At 50.1% G+C, this 17,334-nt stretch overlaps 5 protein-coding genes across 5 annotated transcripts; 4 read left to right on the top strand and 1 right to left on the bottom strand.

Moving 5' to 3' along the window:
* Positions 1-558: 558 nt before the first annotated feature.
* On the bottom strand, positions 559-2,472 carry A1O9_08664 (uncharacterized protein; the record flags this gene model as incomplete). The annotated part of the gene is made up of 1 exon (XM_013402147.1): positions 559-2,472. One exon carries the CDS (start codon positions 2,470-2,472, stop codon positions 559-561), a length of 1,914 nt encoding a protein of 637 aa, XP_013257601.1.
* Positions 2,473-3,449: 977 nt separating this feature from the next.
* Positions 3,450-5,056, top strand: A1O9_08663 (uncharacterized protein; the record flags this gene model as incomplete). The annotated part of the gene is made up of 4 exons (XM_013402146.1): positions 3,450-3,526; positions 3,585-3,600; positions 3,655-3,743; positions 3,841-5,056. The coding sequence occupies 4 exons, from the start codon at positions 3,450-3,452 to the stop codon at positions 5,054-5,056; spliced, it is 1,398 nt and encodes a 465-aa protein (XP_013257600.1).
* Positions 5,057-8,307: 3,251 nt separating this feature from the next.
* A1O9_08661 (uncharacterized protein) lies at positions 8,308-9,752 on the top strand (the record flags this gene model as incomplete). Its single annotated transcript, XM_013402145.1, has 2 exons — positions 8,308-8,726; positions 8,783-9,752. 2 exons carry the CDS (start codon positions 8,308-8,310, stop codon positions 9,750-9,752), a joined length of 1,389 nt encoding a protein of 462 aa, XP_013257599.1.
* A 2,360-nt stretch (positions 9,753-12,112) lies between these two features.
* On the top strand, positions 12,113-14,775 carry A1O9_08660 (uncharacterized protein; the record flags this gene model as incomplete). Its single annotated transcript, XM_013402144.1, has 3 exons — positions 12,113-12,284; positions 12,368-12,523; positions 12,584-14,775. The coding sequence occupies 3 exons, from the start codon at positions 12,113-12,115 to the stop codon at positions 14,773-14,775; spliced, it is 2,520 nt and encodes an 839-aa protein (XP_013257598.1).
* Positions 14,776-15,518: 743 nt separating this feature from the next.
* Positions 15,519-16,373, top strand: A1O9_08659 (H/ACA ribonucleoprotein complex subunit 2; the record flags this gene model as incomplete). The annotated part of the gene is made up of 2 exons (XM_013402143.1): positions 15,519-15,903; positions 15,997-16,373. The coding sequence occupies 2 exons, from the start codon at positions 15,519-15,521 to the stop codon at positions 16,371-16,373; spliced, it is 762 nt and encodes a 253-aa protein (XP_013257597.1).
* Between the last annotated feature and the right edge of the window lie 961 nt (positions 16,374-17,334).

Here is a 17,334-nt window from a genome sequence, read left to right as displayed (position 1 = left end):
GTGTGTGCTGAATGCTGGGGAGGCGAAGCCGCGTGTGTAGAGTACGGAATACGGAGTACAACAGATGGGAGGTTGTCCTGCAGGCTGGAGGCTGAGGCTGGGGAGGTTCCTGAACCACAGAAAGGCTGGATACAAATTTTGTGAGCACCAGGGGACCTTCAGGGGATGGGGGTGTTGATACTGTACACACAGCGTTCAAATTATGAAAGATTGGCTGCGCAATCAAGGCACACCACAAGGTAATGCAGGCTTGACGCGGGTCGGAATCTGGAAAGGGGCTCGCGAACTGCAGGCACTAGCGGCGTGGTATGTAGTAGAGTTGTTCTACACAAATTGCCAGATCCCCAGGCAGAATAATTAGGGTTCTTTGGCTACAGGTAAGTTCCCAGTAGGGGCTAGGCTGGTTTACCATTGGGTGACCGTTGGGTGCCATCTTGAGCTAGTCTATTGAGTTAGCCACTTTTACTAACCGAGTTAATTAAATCATGGGAGGCGACCTCCTCGTCATATGGTGGTTGCATCGACGACTTCTCAAAGGCTCAACGCGAATTGCTGTTGTTAAAGCACTGGTGGTGTTCTTGCATCTGCCTCAAATCCCCCAGGCCCTTTCAATGCTCCCCCAACAAACTTCCAACCTTCGTGAAGTAATGTTGTCCACAAGTCCCGGGTTTTCTGCCGGACTAGATCTCCTGTAGCAATAGCATCCTCGCTGGAGTCGTGCCCTGCCTCGCCTCCAGTCTGGATTCCTCTCGATAGGTACTTCTGCGCAAGCACTTTGAGACTGAACCGAATGGGAAGGCCACGAGGATGTGGGTACAAAAGGACCGTGTCTACAACAAAGGGATGGATAATTCGGCAAACATTCAGATCATTCTCGATAGCATGACCCAGAAGTGGGGTATCGGGACTGAGTCGATCGAATAGAAGTTGACGTGCGACTGCTGGTGAACCAACCTTCCGTATATCCCCTGGTTGCAGCTCGGTCCCAGGTTCATATTCCACAGCATTTGCATATGCTTCTCTTGTCACACCAGAAAACCTTGTGTTGAGATCTAGAATCTCCCCAAATGGTCGGACAAGAACATCGACAACCACGCGACCCTCTGGCCAAGTCACTGCAGTCAGACGGATGACCTCCATGCCCAAGGTTGTGTAACCCATTTCGCAGTCGAATGATAGTGGTATTCCTGGAGATTCAACGTCTGACTGTGGCGTACGCATAAATTGAAGAATGCTTGCCAGCCTGGGTGGATGTTTGACGTTGAAAACATGCGTGCTCGCCTCGGTGCAGCCCTCGCTGCCTTCCAGCTGATTGCAACAAGGAAAACTCGCCTCTGATCGGCCAACAATCTTGTCGGACTTTGAGCTCGCAGCACGATTTGCTCTTGCCCAATGATACCGACAAGTTCCATGGCTGGTGAGGCGCCCTTGTTCGTCTCTTCCTGGGAAGACCTGGAATCGGGTGCCACAGCGATCACATTTCTCAAAGCCAGCTGCACTGGCCACTGCCACCTCTGCTGCAGTGATCTCAGAGGCGGTGGGCTCTTTTGTGACATAACCATAATTTTCCAACCCCTCCAAAGGAGTACGAAGTCTTTGGAGAAGGGTAATTTCCTCGCTCATAGAGAGTTGCCTGGCAGACGGCGCGGGCGAACCATTTTTGTTTGCAGCAGGGGTGTTCTGGTCTTGCTCGGGATCAACGCCTGACCAAGTCTTTACCATCTTTACCCACTCTTCCGTTGTCATCTTTTTGATGCGGAGTACTTTCTGAGCCATTGCATTTCGATAGATAGAATCTCCGAGCTTGGTTGCCGCTTCCTCTTCATCAAGAGAAAATCGAATCAGCTCTTGATCGTCAAGAACAAAGGCCTTCCATTTGTTGTCCGCGACCGCTAGTTTCCGATTCTGGTCCTGCACTTGTTTGTGCACCGCCTGAAGGACCGCAAGTCTCGTCTTCAGCATAGCAGGGGCTTTTGCGACATTGCGAGGCGTCAGAGACTCAATTTTGAATTCTTTTTTGACTGGCGGGAGGGAAGGTCTGCTCCTTTTCGTCGGCGGTGGAGAGACCTCTCTCTTCGCAGAGCTCGGAGTTACCTTTGATTGCTGTGCTGAGACTGTAGAAAGTGACTTCCTAGAAGGGTAGACATCACTCCTGGATGATCCTTTTATGCCGTCGTTAGGAGAAGTAGGGTGCTGTGATGGTTTTTGAAGTGCTGCTCCATCATTTGGAACGGCATGTGGAGCATATTTGGGCTCAACCTGTCTCCCAGGTGATGCTATCCTTCTTCTCTTTGGGGCCGGAGGGGAGCTCTGTGGTGAAATTTGACCCGCACTGAACGGATCATACTCCTGGGTTGTTCCTGCAGCATCTTCATCTTCTGGCACAAGATGGGAAAAGATGCAGTTGGGGAGGCTGCAGTCTTCTAGCCGAGGACAAGGGGTATTTTTGAAGAGCCCAAGAGCAGAGAACATGCTGGTAGAAAGCACTAGTTACTACTGGACTACCTGGTCAGATCAGCATCAAGAACGCTGATGGTGGGAAACCCTCCAGCCAGATTGCGGAGAAGGCCGGGCAGAATACAGATCGCAGCTGGAGAAGGTGGGCGTTTGTGGCATCGGAGGCACCGACAAGGGCTGGGCCTTCCCTAAGGTCTCCTTGTCCGAGGAAGCAGTCTGGACTCTGATGTAATTAATAATAATAGTTCGAAGCCTTGCATGGAGCGATAAGGAGGCTCAACCCCTGAGATGTCCAGTCGGATTGGTTTCGTTGGTGCCGAGCCTCTACCCACGCTCGAGCGCCCCAGTAGCCACGCCTACCTTATCGCCCACGATTTACCCAACTCCTGGAACTCTGGCGATAGCAATCCTGTTCTGTACGGGTAGGTGAACCTGGAGGCCAGCCAGATAGATAAGAGAAGTCCGCCAGTGGTGAGGCAGCAACGTCCGACCAAGAACAGCGGCTCATCCCACGCACTTCTTGTGAGATATAAGGTGAAGGTTTCGCTCAACGTGGGACAACAAAATGTGAAATTGTAGTGCAACAGGCCACTTGCCTTTAATATCTTCACCCTCGCATAAAATTTCAGTATCATATCACTAAGAACCCCGAATTGAGCAATAACACTTCCTGGAATCTATATACTCATCCTTGGCGAATATTTGACGCACAGTGACGAGAACAATCCCCAACACCACAGGCTTATTGGTGACGTCGAGCCTTAACGCCGTTCCTACGGGCCGCTTGCCTCCGTTTCGGGCTTCTGGCTGACCGTCTGCCTGGACACTCGGATCTTAGGATTTCCAGGCTGGTGCTGCATGCAGTGCGCTAGCACGAACGGCATCCCTGGTCGCCGACGCGAGAATTGTACATAATGCCGTCACTGCCCGCGCTCCCTTTCGACCTGCGCTCCATCAACAAACAATCGCTCTTTCTCCCAGACGACTCCCACATGGCCAGCATTCCAAAGTTATCAGGACAGTCCACACCAACAAACAAAGCTAATCACACTGTCTTCCTTGTGCATGGGTTAGCTACAGCTTCGGGAATACTTGCTCAGGAATCAGCGTCACTAACATTTCCACAGGCTCTGGGGCAATGCGGTATAGTTCGCAGAAGACTCAAGAAATCCGAACGAATGCTGATCATATACCTAGACTCATCTTAGCTTTGTCGCGCAAGCTTTGCAGGACAAATACAGCGAAGAGGAGTTGATCGTTGTTGCCTGTCGCAGCAATCCTGGATCGTAAGTCGCGGGCTTGCGGACAGCCAACCTTTTATCCCCAACTCGGGCACATTTCCTGGCAAAATGGAATGACTGACCCAGGGCGCGACTCCCACAGGTTAACGTACGATGGCATCGAGGTTGGTGCTGAACGTGTTGCTCGCGAGATCGAGGAGAAACTCGATGAATTAAACCGCCATGGATATAAAATCACAAGATTTTCGATAGTAGGTTACTCACTTGGAGGACTTGTTGCACGATACGCCATTGGTCTACTGTACCACAAGGGATATTTTGACAAACTCACCCCTGTCAACTTCACAACCTTCGTTACACCTCATCTTGGTGTAAGAACACCCTTGATAGGGTATTCGAACCATTTATGGAATGTGCTGGGCGCCAGAACTCTCTCAACATCAGGACGACAGCTCTTCACGATTGACAGCTTTAGAAGCACCGGTCGACCTCTGTTGAGCGTCTTAGCGGACCCTCAGAGCGTATTTATATCAGCTCTCGCCAAGTTCGAACATCGCTCACTTTACACAAACATAGTCAATGATCTTTCGGCTGTTTTCTACACAACAGGAATCTCCAGATGCGACCCATTCACCAATCTCAGTAAAGTGGACCTCCGCTATGTCAAAGGCTATGAGCCAGTGATTCTAGATCCCGACAATCCTGTCGAGAGGAAGTCGCAGAACAAGCTGCCAAGTTTCTACGAGCGCTTTCGAGACCGTGGCCGAACATTTCTGGGACGGATTCCTATTTACCTTGCACTCCTGGTCATAGTTCCTATTGCCACGGTGGCTTTCCTCATCAATTCTGGAATTCAGACGTTTCGCAGTCGTCGTCGGATTCAATTGCATGAAACTGACCCTGAAGGAGCTGGATTCGGTGTTTACCGGATACCTTATATGGTCCGAGAGATGCGAGTCGGGCTTGAAGACGCCTTTGAAAACATGAACTCCGCTCAAGAGCAGGAGTATCTTCCTGAAGGGTCCCAGGAGCTAGCGTCAACTAGCGACTCGATATCGTCTTCTCCATATCTCTCCAGGTTGGACGACTTGCTGGAGCGAGAGAAGTCTGACGCAGGCATGTTAAAGAAGGAGCCCCTGACTTCTGAGCGGCCGCTAGACTTTCCCACACTAGCGTTGACTAGCGACCAGTTCGCCATGATTAAGTCACTGAATGATGTTGGATTTCGAAAATATCCGGTCCACATCACGAAATCTTCTCACTCCCATGCCGCCATCATTGTCCGCACACCAAGGTCTGCGTTCGAGGAGGGCAAAGTGGTGGTCAAACATTGGCTCGAGAACGAATTCCACATCTAAGTTGTTTGGGAGGATGGCCATCCTGTGTTAGTAACTACTGTGAGGGTTAGGCCATGTCGACACTTGCTTTGTTTTTCATTTAGCGACGGTGCTTGGTTATATAGATGGTGCTGAACTTTGGATTCGACACTTCAACATTTGCACATACTTACTATCAGACGTCATTAGACAAGATATACTGAGATACGTCATGGTAGGCTTGCTGAGACGCATAGATAGACCGATATTCAGATCCTCGTTGACGGTCCTGACTCAGGACTTCAAGGACTAGGTTATCGCTTATACTTAATTCTACGGAATACTTGTAATATCACTATTACTCGAGGACGAAAACCCTAATTATACAGCATTTACAATTTGATCCCAAAGGCTGAACTAAGGCCGCGTTAACCTGAGCTTCAACTGTGGATTGGCTGAGCGCTTCTAAGCGTTCCCCAGTGCGTCCCTGAACTGTGCTCATCCTTCTATTGGTGTTTAGAAGTATGGTGATCTATTTGCCCCACTGCATCATATCGTCTTCAGTCTCACCGGGTGTGGAGAGTCTAAACAGACGATAACCACCACAATAATACTCCTATCAGGAATCAGTACCATCGAGGACAATCCACAGGTATGGTCTGAACTTTTAGTGGAAAAATCGTGATGTCACCATCTAGAACTGGGTTTTTCCCGCTCGTTGCTTAGGAAGGTTTACGAAAAGGTATACTTTTGAGAGAAAAAGTTGCTTGGCACCGGGTTTCCGCGCCAAGCAGTGCGTGCACTATATAATCAGTCGAACTTATCTGGGACAATTTCAAAAACACAAAAAGTTGATAATTTCGTAATTGAACCCAGCCCGATTTGAACGGACAACCTTTCGATCTGGAGTCGAACGCTGTTGAAATTCATTTAGTGTTGATCGTTGAAGAACGTACAATGTGAACATACCGCTACCGTTGCGCCATGGATCCCAGTTTCAATGCATAATTGATGTGAAATTTGGCAACTTAAAGCTATAAAACCAACATTAAAATGACCAGCATTGAGTTCAAAGAGAGGGTAGATCATTACTCAATGTGGTGAATGTCGTCCTAGTGCACACTGGCAATCACCTTGTTTATAAACTACTAGATTATTATGTAGGTAAAGTCCTGCTTGCGGATGAGACTGAGTTGCAGACTGTCGGCCGACCGATTGAAGAAGTCGATGGCTGTCAGGGGGATAATCTGACTGGCACGCGCTCTCTTTGGTGCCCTTGTCCCGGTTGAGCGCACTCGACGGGAGGGCACCAATACCGCATAGTCAACCACTTTCTATCCGTTCATCTGAACTGCATTTGGCAGGGCGCCGAAACAGGATGCGAATAATGTTGCTATCACCATCCGAATTGACTAGAGCGCCACAGAATGAACTGCTATACTGGTACCCCGCCCCAATTTTGCCACTCCGAATGCAAACAAACTTCTATCTCAGACGTCTCAGCGAGCAGAGGGCATATGAACTATGCCTCTCTCCGAAACCATTTCGAAAAGTGCATTAAGCAGAAGTCCAAGAGTTCCCCAGCCCCGTCAAAGCTAGAACTTGGTTCGTAAAATCTCAGCGAGGCCCGTCAGCCAGAGATGCCGCTTCCTGATGACTCCGACTATAAAGGAAAATATGCTGGAGGCAGTTCATAGTACCTGAGCAAGGATCGCTGGAACTGTCGTTTGAAACAGATCCGTCGTGCATTAGAATTACCGCTGAAAGAAATTGAAGTTCGCGGCGACAAAACCTGCAGCGGCTTCTCATACGGCCAACGCTATTTGTTCTGCGCTGACAGGATGCTCTTGAGTCTCAATATGGCAATGGTGATTTTGTACCGTCGGCTATGCGGTTCACGGTAGCACCTACCGGTGAATACTGCATTCATGTCATGTCGCTAATCTCAAGGAGCGTTGCAGCTATACCGGTACCGTTTATTTTGGGCGGAATCTTGGCCTCAACAGTCGCGAGCGAGAAAGATTAGGGTTATCGATCATGACCATGCCTCATTCCCAGAAGCCCTTAAGGAGAAGTAGCTGGGGCTTTCACCTAAGACCCAATAAGATACAGAAAGAAAGCACTCAACCCTTGAGGGTCTTTACCATGTCGATTTCGAGACTGTGAGGCGTACAGTTCGGGACTTACCTTTGCGTCCTATCGAAAATCGCGGTTCGTGATGGGAACAATAAGGTTATGGTTGAGTGCCTAATCAATGAGGGCGTTACCAAACGACGGACATTCGGGTTTTCCGCCTGAGAGTACTCCGTACCTTGGTAGTCACAGGGTATAGCCGTACACATGAGAGAAAAGAACGCAGAGCGGTGGGCTGGGACTATAACCCAGCCGCCAAGCAGCCTGATCAACTCTACAATTGAAGGTCTATAGCAGGACAGCCACCGAGCAGTATCAATGAACAGAGAAAATCCCGGGGTCGCTTTGATACTAGTGCTGGGTAGTCATGAAACGGAGTGTAACCGAGTTCCTGCTGGGTCCTTAATCTTCACGTAATTATTATATATGGGGCCCACAACTCCGAATCGGGTTCCCCCCTGAGATTGTTCTGCATTCCTGCGTTCGCTGGCACCCTCGAGCATGGGTGCATTATTCGGAAGACTGACGTCATCGAGCATGGCATGGGTCGCCGATAAGAAACCGTCGAAAATCGTGCACATGGAGTGGATATTTTGTTTCGGTGAACGACACCAGTGCCTTTTGGAATGAATCAGTATAAGATCGACAAAATCACTGCAGTGTTGGGACCCAACTCCACTGGAAAAACGTTGATTGGAATTTTCTTCAAAGGATGAGGATCGTACATATCAGGCGTTGCTTCTATCATGGGAGACGAATTTTCATTTGCCGCTTTGGCTGAGTGTCTCCATCATACAGACGTCATTTGCAACATCTCAAGAGCCACATGGCAGGGACTTCCCATTTTTTTCTTACTCCAGCAAACAACGAGCTTGACTCAGTCGTCGTTTTCGTGATATCCACAAGTCTGGTAGCCATTGTTTGAAACGTTGTCCACTTTCTTACCCACGTGCTTAGCTTCTTTTGTCGACGCGAGCCGTATTAAAGGAGAGGCGTCCGGGCTCCGGGTTTCCCCAGAACTTGTACCTGGGACAAGTATCAAGTGTCAGATATCACCTTTCACCCCGTATTCTCTTCTTCCAGACCGAGCAACTGGCTTTTCTCTGTACCAGGTAGTCCTACTAGGCTCATAGGGAAAAAACCAGATCATCTCCTTCAAGATGCCAAGCAGTGTAGCATCTGACATGGACAACAATCTCTTGTCGCCTACTACGACGAGGCGGAGCGGATCTAGGGCAAGCACAACACGACGACTTTCCAGTCAGAGTGCCACCAGGGCGGATTTGTTCGGAGGACCGACCGTGGTTGCCCCTCCTCAGCATTTGGAAAGCTGCAGCAATGCTCACGAGACTGCTCATGCCATGGAATTGGCCAAACATCACCTGGCAGAGGGCTCAGGAGAAAGCACTCCAACGGACTCCGGGCCTTCCACTCCAGATGAATCTGGCCTTGCCACCACCGACAAGTACGCCTTCGCCTTTGACATCGATGGTGTGCTCATCAAGGGGGGCGAGGTCATTCCCGAGGCTATCGAGGCTATGAAGGCCCTCAATGGCCAAAATGAGTATGGGATTAAAGTGTCAGTACCATCACATTTGCTCTAGCGAGTATGAGAGTGACTAACATGAACACAAGACCTTATATCTTTGTCACAAATGGAGGGGGCAAGACCGAAGAAGATCGGTGCATCCAACTCTCTAATCAGCTCCAAATGGAGGTGTCTCCTGGACAGTTTATCTGTGGCCATACTCCTATGAGGGAGCTGGCACAGAAGTATGGCACTGTTCTCGTCGTCGGGGGCGAAGGTGAAAAGTGCAGAGAAGTTGCGCTGGGCTATGGCTTCAAGGATGTCATCACTCCTGGAGACATCATCAAGGATAACAAAGACACAACACCATTCAGACAGTTAACAGAGGAAGAACTCACGAACTCAAAACTTCGAAATTACGGGGAGGTCGATATCGAAGCAGTATTTGTGTTTGCCGACAGCAGAGACTGGGCTGGTGATTCACAGATCATCCTGGATCTATGCATGAGCAAGAATGGTCGCCTTGGGACCCGTTCAGAAACTTATGACGAGGGTCCACCAGTTTTCTTTTCTCACAACGACGTCGTGTGGGCGACCTCGCATAGCTATTCGCGTATTGGCATGGGGGCTTTGCGAGCGTCGCTTGAAGCCATGTTTCGAGCCATCACTGGAAAAGAAATGAAGACTGTTGCCTTTGGTAAGCCTCAATTGGGCACGTTCCAGTTTGCAACCAGACTACTGCAGCAGTGGCGCAAAGACACACACGGCATCAACAAACCTTTGGATACGGTATACTTTGTTGGTGACACACCTGAGTCAGACATTCGAGGTACCAACGAATTTGACGAGTCCGGTAAGGCTGAGACTAATTGGTATTCGATTCTGGTTCGGACTGGAGTGTTCAAGGAAGGCACCCGCCCTGCCTACATGCCCAAGATGACTGTGGATAATGTGCTCGAAGCCGTCAAGCATGGCATGCAGCGGGAATTCGACAAAGCTCTCAAAGATCTCAGCATTGGCGGCAAGGCACCTCAGCTGACCAGCGCGATTGCGGAGGATGTCTCAGAGGAGTCTTGAAACAGGATTAGATATGAAAGATTGACGAATGCATCATAGAAAGGCGTTCATTACGTACGTTGTGGCTTGGGATCGAACATCCAAATCGGATGATATCATGTGCATGTGCCTTACAACGGCGCACAATGAATTAAGTGGAAAATTGAAGCATTTACTAGGGTACTCTACAGGGCGATGTTCCATATTGTTCTGGCTTCTCTTGCCGACATAGCTAGCTGTGAGGTCGGGATTGAAATGATCAAACAAATTACTCAGTTCTCCGTACTCCGTACCTATGTACGAGGGTTTTCAGTCATCTTTGGGGACTAATGCTGTTGGTAAGAGTTGGCAGTTACGGAGCAAGGATCGGTTTTGAATGCACCGTGCTGGGTCGGATAGGTCAGTGCCAACATATGATACTACGTCTGAAATGAAAGATATTGACAGGATGGAAGATGCTCGGGTCGCTAATGAAGATCCCCAGACCTGATCAAGTATCCTCCAGGTCCAAGACACTCAACACGCGATCTGCAGGAAAAGAGCACTAGGTGCCTTGTACAGAGAACCTTTTCAGGCACCGGTGTTGAAGGCGCTTGATGCGGAAGTTCGAACTTCTGGCTGAGTGGCGTGGATCGCTTGTGACCTGACTTGGCAATAGTTGGGCGATTTGTTGTTCCAGGTTCCTACACTGCCTACCAGCTGATACAGAGTACTGAGTACGGAGTAGGTGCATCATGGATCATGTTGGATGCTTGACGAGTGATCGATAGGTGCTCATTCTACGGATAGAGTCCGTGAGCAAGAACTAAGCCGATCAATTAGACTGCAAGGACAACTTGAGTGGATAGTCATTCGATTTATAAAATGGGTGAACCCGGATGAACAACTGGTAAGAGAACCGCTCTGACAAAGGCTGTCATCAAATGGTCCAATTTTTGGAAGTCTCCTACTTACTATACTGCCATCGTGCAGAAATGCAGCTTCGAACCTTGGAAGGCAAACTTGTGTAGCATCAGCATGACATCGTTTCTGGCTGAACTCCACCTCCAGGAACAGTGGCTACAATTCTGCAGCCTATCACGGATAGATTTTCTCTGCCAGGTGATAGATAAAAAAAGATGACCTGAGCGATGAAGGATGGTAGATCGCCCAGGTGACACGTATAAAAAAAGCCACGACGACCAGGACAATACAGACTCCATCCGTTTGCGAAGGTTGCAAAGGACAGAAACAGGTGTTGCGTTGGGGCTAACGAGACAGCCTAGTCAGTTACTACTGCGAGACAGCGGTTCCAAGCTGCAGGCTCCTATCCGGACCTCGGACTGCTCGCGGAGGGTCAGAATAGTTAAGACTTTTCCCAGGTTGGGCGAGCAATAGGCAGCCGCCACAGCCCGTATTGGTGGCCGAGGGGCGTTCTTGGTGGTCCGCTTTCTTCAAAGGAGTCTAATCTTAAGCCCCCAAGTCGACTAGGGTCTGTCCAAGCAGAGTCTGGATTTGGGCTTGGGTGCTTGGGTGCTTGGGTGCTTGAATCCTACTGTAGAAGAAGAAACCTGTCCAAAGTGCTCCCACTGCCACTGCCACTGCCACTGCCACCACCCGCCATTCCAAGTCCCAGTTGCACGCCCGCCTGCAGGTCTGCACCCTAGGTATGAGTACCTCCCACACCTGCGTCTGCAACTTTGTCTGTAGCCCGCACCCGCTTCCCGCACCACATGAGCACCCCTGCCCAAGAGGCCCCCATTTGCCATGCTTATTATTCCTACAGCTGGTGCTAACCGCCTCCCGACCTACCTTGGTAATTGACTAGACCTTAGGGTAAAGATAGGTTGTAATAATAGGCTCCTGGAGACACAACCTGACACAGCATCAACGTCCAGCCGTTCAGTCCAACCCTTTCTTCATCTTTGACAGAAGCCTTGATCGCGTTTTCCTCAACCCTGATTATTCTCTTTTCACTCTCTCCTGTCTCCATCATCCTTTCCTGCAACCTATTTGCAAAGTCGTTGGCAGCCAGTCCCCTCCCCACCGAGTGCCCGCGCGGCATCCTCGTGTCGAACTGAGATCGACACTTGGGGCCTTCTCCTTGGTCAGCCTCTCCTTCAGCTGATCCCTCAGTCCACAGACCTTTTCATTTCTGCCTATCCTCTCATTTTCTAGGCCTCAGCAACTTCACCTCGTTCGCCCCCCATCGTAGAAGTCAATCATTTCAGTCATCAGCACCGCGCGATTATCAAAACCTGCTGCTGTAAGGTTTTGCGACCGCGACGGCCTCCCGAACGAGCCGCTGTCCCGTCACAAGCACGCGCTGTCAGCTCCAAGACATCGATCAAGACGAGTTTTCTGGAGTTGAGTGAAGACCGCGAGGCGCCTGTAGCCTCATAATGGCCACGAGAGGCACAGGCACCGCGGCGTCCGCTCAGCCCATCGTTCAACCTGTCCAACGCAACGTCCCTGCACCGTCCCCTCTATCTACCGTCTCTCCCCCCTCTAAAAGGGAATTGGCATCATGGTGGAAGAAATTTCGCAAGACAACTGAAAAAACCGATGAAAAAGGTAATGTTTTCACGGCACAATAAGTGGCACAGTTCAAGGCTGAGGCTGCGCCAACTTGACGCTGACCGCTGACTTATTCACAGTCGAAATACAGCCTGGTATTTTCGGTGTCCCTCTAGCCGATAGCATCAGATATGCGAATGTCGCCATCTCACTCCAGAATGAGAGTGGCGAAAGCTTTATATATGGATATGTCCCCATCGTCGTTGCGAAATGCGGTGTCTTCCTGAAAGAGAAAGGTACATAAGCCTCACACCGCGAACCAATTCCACAAGAATATCCAGCTAACGCTGTTCTAGCAACCGATGTGGAGGGCATTTTCAGATTGAATGGATCAGCTAAACGGATAAAAGATCTACAGACAATCTTCAATTCTCCTGACAGATATGGCAAAGGCCTGGACTGGACTGGATACACGGTACACGATGCAGCCAACATCCTTCGCCGCTACCTAAATCAACTACCCGAACCGATTGTGCCCCTCGATTTTTATGATCGATTTCGCGAACCTTTGCGCAGGACGCAACGCCCACCTCAGACCGACGGTGAAGCGCAACCTGTTGATTTCAGCCTTGATGAGCACAATGCGGCAGTGTCGGCCTACCAGAAACTTATCACAGAGCTTCCACCCTTGAATCGTCAGCTCTTACTGTATATCCTAGATCTGCTGGCTGTTTTCGCATCCAAGTCCGACCTTAACCGAATGACCGCTGCAAATTTGGCGGCTATCTTTCAGCCTGGTATCATCTCACATCCCACGCATGATATGGCTCCTCGGGAATATCGTCTCAGCCAGGATGTACTTATTTTCCTCATTGAGAACCAGGACAATTTCCTTATTGGTATGTCAGGCACAGCTGTGGACGAGAAAACTCAAAAGGATGTTGAGAGTGGTGCGCCATCCCTGAAGTCACCAAAAGCTGTGGTTCGTTCTGCCTCGAATGCTAGTGCAGGTGCTGAGAGTATGCGAAAATTTGGTGTAAGACGCAACGTCTCAGTGTCCTCTCGAGGTTCACGGGATCGCGGAAGTCCTGGTGTCTCGAGCCCAGGCACTCCTTCCGGGCTTGGGACCTTCCCAGACGGCACAGCGGGTGCCAAAATTGCTCGCAGTAATACTGTCCCATCCAAAAGATCGCCGGCCATCGCTCCAAGTCGATTTCAAAGATTAAATGATGCAACGGACTCCACGCCACCTGCACAGAGCCCGGCAACTATTACTCCTAGTACACCAAATGCAAATGGAGATGCTACAGAATCTAAATCCTCGCGCTCTGGTTCCATCGGGCCAGACGAAGCTTTCAGCAGTCAGGGAGCAACGGGACAACTTATTGAGCAAATCCCAGGGCAACCTGCTCTGCCACAGCCAGCGACCCAGCCACAACAGCCTAACGTCGCGTCGTTTCCACCAGTACAAGTCAACCAATCTGTGGGACCTGCACACTCTGTTACACCAACACCAATCACTACTCGAGAAAGGAAAATCTCCAACCTCTTTCCCAAATCCCCCATCTTTGGACCCTCCGAACCTCAGCAGCAGAGACAGCCTAGAAAGCTTCAAAAGAAACCGAAAATTCCAGGTAGCGCGAATGAGAGTGCACAGAGCTCCGTGAACTCCCTCCACGCAGATGACGCTGCACCTTTCAAAACGCCACTGGCATCGCCTGATCTGAATAGCGCCTCGCGGCTTGATCCTTTGGCTGCACCCACAGGGCCTGCTCTGACCAACACGGCGCCCACCCCTGTCAATGAAGCGCCCACGAGAGATTTCTCGACTCCAGGCTCGCAGACTGCCAACACGCCACAGAATAACACAACCGGATTGAAACCCCGCAAATCTCCCACAACGTCAACAAAGTCGAGGTCGTCGTTCACTGATCATTCGGAGGCCGATGCACTTGATGAGAACAAGGTCGCACCAGAAGACAAGGAGAAGCGACGTCACAGGTGGCGATTTTCTTCATCGGCCAAAAAGGCTGAGAATTCACCGCTGGCACCACCTCCCGCAATAGGTCATAACGCAGGAGCTCGAGGAAGCAATAGCTCCCTAGGGAGTTCGCATCGGCCTCGAAAGAGTTTCACAGGAGATTCTCAACAAACACAATCCGCGTCCCTCTATGGAGAGATGATTCCTGGTCAACAGTCCTTGGTTGGCCCATCGAGTAATGAGTCCGGGGAGGGATGGAAAGAAAACGCAGACACAGAGAAGAAGGGAATTTTTGGGAAGTGGAAGGCGAAAATGTCTCAGACAAAGGAGGAAAGGCAAGCCGAGAAAGAAAGGGCCCGGAGCCCTCCAGCAACGGACCACGGAGCGTCCCGAAACAGTCTCTCAGCTTTTGCTCAAGAGCATCTATCTCCTCGAGGGCGGTCTTTCGACAGGTCGAGGGACGAGGGTTTACCAGGGTTACAAGAACGACAAGCAAGCGAGTCCCAGAATCAGGTCAGGAAGGCGTCATTCGATTTGAGGCGTGGAGAGGGCAAACAATCGCCATGAAAGTGATATCCATTTTTGATATTGGATAATTCCACCTTAAGAGGTGCGACGGATAGAAATAGCTAAAAATTGAGTCGTTCAACCCAAGGCAATTCAGTCTTGGATGATGTTTTAATTCATGGTAGGTAGCAGGTGGAGAGTCGGTCAGATCACGCGTGAGAGATATTTTCTGGTGATCCCTCTGACATTCAAGGAACTGCCAGTAGAGGAGCTTGGGAGCGTAGTTGGACTAATTGTTCGAGCATTGAAATTAATGTTGCTCACATGGATGAGAAACTTGTTTCTCTTGGTACTACTACAGTAAGTACGGAGTACTTCGTACTGTGAATTGATAGAAGCGGGCTGGTGGCGGGCACTAGCTAAAATGGGTTAGTCAGGGCTAACCCAAAGCTCCGCCAAAATTTTGAGCTGGATTGGCGGACTACAGGCATTTTCTCGTGTGCGGAGAGGACTGGTAGATTGATTTTCCAGCCTGCGAACTTTTTGTGTAATTATCACTGCCGACAGAATCCTTATCCATACCGGCCTACTGTAAATTTGTGGTGGTCTACACAGTACTTAGTCTATCGACGATTTCCGGGCTTTACTCACGCGGCCAACCCAGGGCTGCATCGGAGAAGTGGACAAACCCAAGAGGTCCCATTTGAGCCAGACCATCCATCGACACGACACGACACGACACGACACGACACGCCGTGTATAGGCAAGCTTTAACATTGGAACGTAACCTCAACTGAAGGAAAATGGCAAAAGATAAAGACACACCTCTCTCGAAAGAAGAGCGCAAGGCGGCACGCAAAGCCGAGAAGAAGAGCACTAAGGAAAAGCTGGTCGAAGATGCCGGTGTGAAGAAGGTCAAATCTGATAAAAAGGAAAAGAAAGAGAAGCGGAAGGCCCTTACCGAGAAGGTGGTTAATGAGGTCGAGGGAAAGAAGGACAAGAAGCAGAAAAAGGAAGAGAGTGAAGACGAGGACGATGAGGCGGCGTCGGATGTTGATGTCAAGGATATAGACTCAAAAGAGGCAGAGACGGCGACCCTGAGCAGACCTATCGGCGCGTTGGTTCCTTTTGCCAACCCGCTTGCTGACGAGAAGGTCTCAAAGAAGGTGTTCAAGAGCGTCAAGAAAGGTATGTGTGTCTTGCTCAGCTTGCCTTGCCTTCCCTTCCACCCTTGCTTCATCTTGAAATGAGGATTGCTAACACGTTTCTGTTGCACTACAGCCGCTGCTAAACGAACGCTCAAACGCGGCGTGAAAGAAGTGGTCAAAGCCCTTCGCAAGTCTCCCACCGGCAGCTCGTCGGACCCTTCACCCATTGGCGTGGTCATTCTCGCAGCCGACATCTCGCCCATGGACGTGATCAGCCACATTCCTGTCCTGGCTGAAGATCATTCAATCCCTTACATCTACGTGACCTCACGGGCCGAGCTTGGCATGGCCGGCCAAACGAAGCGGCCCACTTCCGTGGTCATGGTGAGTCGGGACCTGGGAAAGAAGAAGGGCGACGCTACAGAGAAAGACGATGGAGAGAGTTGGGACGAGACCTATAAGAGTCTTGTCAAGGTCATCCAGAGGGAAGGCAGCCGTGTGAAGATCTAGTGACGATGCTCCTCCAGTTTGGACATGGGCCGGGTCTAGCTGAGTTTCATGGTAACAAACACAACACCTTGTCGTACTGCCCCTGGTCGGCGTTTGAACCCAGGAATGACCTGACAACGCCCCTTTTCTCACGAAGATACGATCCTCCACCTTGCCGTGTCTTCGACTCATCTTGGGAGGCGTTTGGGACGGTTGCGAGTATGATGTTCTAGTGGAAGGGGCATACATGCGGGTTTTCAATATGGGAGAGGCGAACTGAGCGGACAAGTCGACGGACGAGGAGCTGCGAGCCATGGAGAGCGATCGAGGGCCGAATACTTGACCCTGCCACATGTGAAGTGCAGTGATAGTGCTTCCGATGTGTGTCCGAGGCCGATATGCATATTTTTTTCTAAACATCAGCTCTCCAGGACCCATCCATTATCATGATTGGTGTTTCAGCAGGATTTATTTTTCGCCATCCAGGGCTTTTCCGTGCTTATTGAGGACCTATCTCGTGATATGTAGAGATGCCAGGCGTTTCCAAGAAATGTTGCATTATGGCTATTTGCGCGTTGATGCCTCACTGGCGTACAGTAGACACAAAACAATGCCAAAAAAAAGATGTGGTTTCTTGCCACTACCAATTCTCCCGGAGTCTAGACAAAGGTATATATGATCCTTCGAGATTAAGTGCAGAATTGGCTTGAAAAGCAAAGCTTTAAATGGAGCCAGCAAACCTAGGCGTCCCACATCTTTCTGCACATCTGACATTGGGGGGTTTCTTACCACAAGGAGAAGGCGAAAGACAAGAACTTCGAGACCGGATTTTGCTCTGTTGGGCTAGGAGTTCCAAAGGGCTCACCGACAAAATGCAACAAAGGCTTGTTGATCAACAAACTGGCTTGCATCGGGAGGTTGCCGATTGCGTGCATCCGCGACGGAGTTTAAGAAACCAGGCCCGTTGGAAGCCAACCAACTA

Source organism: Exophiala aquamarina, assembly GCF_000709125.1.
Source record: "Exophiala aquamarina CBS 119918 chromosome Unknown aczIA-supercont1.8, whole genome shotgun sequence".
NCBI classification, from domain to species: domain Eukaryota; kingdom Fungi; phylum Ascomycota; class Eurotiomycetes; order Chaetothyriales; family Herpotrichiellaceae; genus Exophiala; species Exophiala aquamarina.
Note: the sequence above shows the minus strand (reverse complement) of the source record. Positions and strands in the feature narration are given on the sequence as shown.